Source organism: Mastomys coucha, chromosome X (assembly GCF_008632895.1).
Source record: "Mastomys coucha isolate ucsf_1 chromosome X, UCSF_Mcou_1, whole genome shotgun sequence".
NCBI classification, from domain to species: domain Eukaryota; kingdom Metazoa; phylum Chordata; class Mammalia; order Rodentia; family Muridae; genus Mastomys; species Mastomys coucha.
In genome coordinates this window covers 103,463,936-103,469,094 of record NC_045030.1, presented here as the reverse complement: position 1 = coordinate 103,469,094, position 5,159 = coordinate 103,463,936, and the positions used below count along the sequence as shown (strand labels likewise).

Sequence of the window (5,159 nt, the reverse complement as noted above, 5' to 3'; positions counted from 1 at the left end):
TGGAGTTCTCTGGCCCACAGGAAAGTTAAACAAAGCTTTAGAGAAGGATGATGATGTGATGATCCCTCATCTCTAGGATTCTGATACATCACAGCCATGTGAAGTCCTCTTCACAGCATGATTCAACAAACTAGCATTTGTTGAGGGTCTGTAATAAGTCTGTAGAACAGACATAGACTATCATTAAAATGAACTAATATTCATTGAATATACTTAAACAGGGATTATCATAGGTGCTGAAGAGTCATAGGGAGAGAAAGATTGTTCTTACTGTTGTAGCTTAAAATTTAGTGAGGGCAAAGAAGACTGACAAAAAATGGTGACATTTGGGTAGTTAGGGTGAGGGGAGGTGTGGATTGGCATTTAAAATGGAGGCAGTAGCATGAACAGACACATAAGATAAGAAATAGCAGGCTATGATGAGTAGCATCCAAACAGCAAAGGAAATAGAAAAAGATGGCAGAGACAGGTTAGATCTAGTTCTGGATGCCATATTCCAGAGTTTGGACTCTATCCTGATAATGAAGGAGAAACTAGACTAATCTTAAGCAGGAGAGCAGTTCAATTAGATCTGTACTTCTGGTATTTTAACCAAGCAACAGGCTGAAGGATAGATGTCAGAGTGACAAGGATAGAGGTAAGACAACTAGTTAGGGTGGAAAAAGAGGCCTGAATCAGAGAAGTGGCACTCGAGAGGAAAACAAGCAAATCTAAGTCCTATATCAATCATTTTTTTGAAGATTTATTTATTATTATACCTAAGTACACTGTAGCTGTCTTCAGACACACTAGAAGAGGACATGAGATCTTGTCACAGATGGTTGTAAGCCACCATGTGGTTGCTGGGATTTGAACTCAGGACCTTCGAAAGAGCAGTCAGTACTCTTAACAGCTGAGCCATCTCTCCAGCCCTATATCAATCATTTTTTGATGCTTTGCTTTGGGAAACAGGAGAAGAAAGGGGAGGTAACAGGAGGTACACTCAACTGAAATGAAGAATAGAGAACAAAAAGGTGCATTTGAGAGTGACATAGTCCAGGTAAAAGCCTGAGCAGTATCTGGTACAGAGATACACATTTGGAAACACTGGATTACTAGACCACAAGAAGCAAGAAGAGTCTAAGATGTGTAGACAGCAAGAGTAGAGGGCTAAGCACAAAATTCTGAAGATCACTGGTATTTAAGAAGCAAAAGAAGGAGAAGAATGTGAATGAAAAATATACACCAGGCAAGCACTCTATTATAAAACTATACATACTACCAATGTCTGGTCATGGTGATCTCAGTGGAGTCCAGGTTCTTCATAGTTAAGGTGGCAGAACCCAGATGAGAGGAAGGAACTATGGCACATGTATGTACTTTAAAGAAATTTGGTGAAGAGAGATTAGATAGCAGCTAAAAGGGATGTGGGTATCAGAAGGTTTTTGTCATAGAAGGACTGAATATAATTACAGGACAATCTAGACTCTAGATTCTAGGGAGAATCGAGACACTATTGGAGCCAGGGGCTAACATGGAACAAGACCTTAGGAGGAGGCTAGAAGAGAAGGGTATGAAAAGCAGAAGAGAAGAGATGAGTTTTGGGTAAGGAACTCTTTGAATTGCAATGCTGGGAGCATTGCAGATCTAATAAAGAGCCAATGCAGGTTTGCAGCAGTACATGACAGGATTAAATGGAATTTTAAGAAAATTAGTTTGGCACAAGCATACACAACGAAGCGGGGAGAAGCAGCAGACTATGCCTATAATTCAAGAAGGGGATGGCAACTCAAGCAAGAGTACTGCCAAATAGGATTAGAGAAAATGAAAAATCTAAACAAATTTCCAAATATATGATGATACAGTTCTGGGGAAATGGGACATAGGGCAATTCAAGGAGAAGAGTCAAAATGACTCAAACATTTCAAATATTTCCCCGGGAGAGTAGAATTTTGGTGTTAACACTACAAATGTGGCAACTAGAAATACAACCCATTTGGGGAGGAAAAACGTTGAGTGTAAGGTATATTGAGTTAGAACCAGGTTAAACATATTATCTTAAATACTTATCTCTTAATCAGCGTAAAAAGCTACAAATACTTCCCTCTTTTGAAAAATCCAGTTGATGGTGTCACCGCTCAAATTTTAAACTTTGAATAGAAGCAAAACTTCTATAGATGAAGACTGAACAGAGGATAGAAAAAGGCCAGTATACAGGAGAAGAAATAGTTCACTCACATTGGTATAGGGCCAGGGTTGTAGCTCAGAGATATAGCACTTGCCGGGATGCACAATGCTGTAGTTTGAATTTTGTCACCACAAAACCCAAGAAAACCAATATAACATATAGTTTAGAGCAATCTGCACATGCCTATGCCAGAAAAAAATGAAACAAAAATTGATATTTTACATGTGTCAGTTTAAGATTATTTGTTAAGGATTTTGCTTCATTTGACAGATGGAATGTTGTTATTATAGTTCCGGTCTCTGATACCACACAAACATTTTATTAACAACAGGGTCTCATTCTGTAGCCCATGCTGGCCTGGAAGTCATGTGATCCAGGTTGGCCTTGAACTCTTGGCACTCTCCTGTTTTAATCTACCAATTGATGGTATCACAGGCATGAACCACCATGTCTGGGTTCTAAACATTTAATCTTCTTAAAATGTTAGATATTTGGCATTAAATGTCCTTCCTAAATGAGAAAATGTATATAATAAAGCTAAACAATTTTCATGTTTAGTGATTTAAGTACTGGCTTACGCTTTTCAGAGTTTTCTTCAAATAATTAACACCAAGATACTATCAGTGCTATTCCTTTACACCTAACTCCAGAATTTTAAAACTGTGTGTGTGTGTGTATCTGTGTGTGTGTGGGGGGGGTGATAGCAGAAAATTATACCTATAAGAGGCTAGCCACACCAAATCTCAGTGCTCTGTTTAAAAAAAAAAAAAGGAAACTGGTTGTGTGAAGAATAAAATGGAGCCACAAGGAAATTTTAGAGAACTTAAATTATACTTCCTTGCCATGTACTCATTGCTTGAATTGTAGAAAATAATGGGGGCAGTTGGAAGATAAAATTGTGGGTCAGTATAGAAAAATACCTTTTCTCTGTTTGGTCATGGAAAATGATCTGCATAAAAGAAGTCTGGAAAAGGAGGCAGCAAGTGTGATGGGTGTGATAGTGTTTTAGAGTTTCATGGAATTAAAAAGAAAACAAAACAAAAAAAGAAGCCTGGATACCAGAATCATAATTAGTTTGAATAATGGTATCCCTAGTGACAAAAGCAGTGGAAGGAAAACGGTGCAGGAAGTTGGCGCCCGAACATTACAGGCTATCCGCAAAAATCTTGGACTGAAAAAAAAAAAAAAAACTGTCTTCAAATTACCTAATTAAAAATAAGGCCTAAAAGTCTCCTCCAAAGCCTTCCACAATGGACAAACATTTGGTAATATATTCATTCAATGATTTAAAAAGTGCATTACAGTCAAAACAATTAACATATTAAAGATTGAAAGATAACATGTTGGAGGACTTGGTACACACTGTATGATTTCGTGCAAGCACTCAATTGAGTCAAAGGGACTATGTGAGCCATGATAAAAATTAAAGATAGTCTGATGTGATAGGAAGGTGCAAATGCATTTTGAAAAGGCAGCAAAGGACACCACAGTCAAGAGCATGCACACGGCACCATATTCAAAATCTCAAGTATGTGCAATCCGAGCAATAAAAAGGAGGAAGCACTCTTCAAAGCCCAGTGATCAAGTTTTTTTCCTGTGTAACCAAAATGATATGAAATCCTTGCACACTTTATTTTCTCAAATATGATACAGGATTCAATGTAAAAGAAGCCATCTGGGTTGAGTTTTAAAGAAATTACTCTCAATTCATTAAGGGCTAATTTCTATATATTTAGTATTTGTATATTTAATGTCTGGACATACACGTTCCCCTGTAGACATCTTAAAATTATTTCAGAGTCAAGGGGAGTTAGAAACCACGCACTCAAAACCCTTCATTTTGGAGATGAGGAACCCAAGGCCTGGAAGTAAGAATCAACTGACCAAGGTCACAGGGCCAGTAAGAAGGGAAACAGATTTAGCAACCAAGTTCTCTCCCTCTGTATCCATTGCTCTCTCTACTGTGCATAGATTCCAATTAACCTGAACCTCTAAGGACGTGATATTAAAAGAACGTCAGAGTAGTGCGTTCAACAGAGAAAGGATGACGATATTCATTCATTAGGTAGGAAGAATGGATGGACAAATCTGTGGGTGGATAAATACTTACATTATTCACAAAATGCATCACATTTTTGTTTTTGTTTTTGTTTTTGTTTTTGAAGAACCCAAACCTAGATCTCGTCATCTGTCACAGCAGACGCCGTTTTCCACTAGCCATCAATCTTGGCAGCAGAGAAGCCTAGTACATCTTGCAGTTTAGAGACTATTCACTTGCCAGCACACGAACTAGCAGATCGCCCCTACTCCAGTGTCTCTGGCTCTCTACCCTGCAACTCCATGGCCTACGCTCACTCTTTCCTGGGGTCTATGCAGCGTTATCCCCCACTCCCTTCTTTTACACGACACCTATTCAACCTGCGTTTTTGCCAGTTAGACCAGGTGCCCTTTGCTAACAGCACGCTTTAGTCAGCCCTCCCCCACTCCGCAGGCCCCTCAATGCCCTTCTCATTCGTTTGTCGTCAAATCTCAGCCTCTGCAAGCCCCCGACCCCAATCGCTTACACAGTGATGTGGCCGGCGCCGCGCACCAACACAGGGTCTGGGGCATATCTCCGCAGATGCTCCTCACTCACTACCCGAGGCGGGGGCGGCACCTCCTCCTCCTCTTCTTCCTCGTCCTCCTCCTCTTCATCCTCCTCTTCCTCCTCCTCATCTTCCTCGTCCTCATCGGGCCCAGATACAGACGACGATGACGACGACGACGGAGACGACGACGGAGACGACGACGATGTTGCTGCCTCCTCTTCTTCCTCCAATTCCGAGATGGTGTCGAACTCCGCCATGTTGGGCAGCAGGATGCTCATCACGTGACTGCGCGATCGCCACCACTCTCCGGGAGAAGAGTTTGAACCTGCGGAGTCGCTGGGAGAGGAGGGGGAACGGACTGAAGAGAAAGAGGAGGGGGCGGGGAAAGTGCTTGAGGAGACGCG

General features: G+C 40.8%; 1 protein-coding gene across 3 annotated transcripts in view; it reads right to left on the bottom strand.

The window, feature by feature from the left end:
- Chic1 (cysteine rich hydrophobic domain 1) overlaps positions 1-5,153 on the bottom strand; it is a 39,295-nt gene extending 34,142 nt beyond the window's left edge. For all 3 annotated transcript variants that reach the window (XM_031366086.1, XM_031366095.1, XM_031366077.1), the window contains exon 1: positions 4,732-5,153. In XM_031366086.1, coding sequence (XP_031221946.1) covers positions 4,732-5,033 — 302 coding nt within the window. In that variant the 5' untranslated portion in view covers positions 5,034-5,153. The remainder of the gene's footprint in view (positions 1-4,731) is intronic.
- Positions 5,154-5,159: the final 6 nt, after the last annotated feature.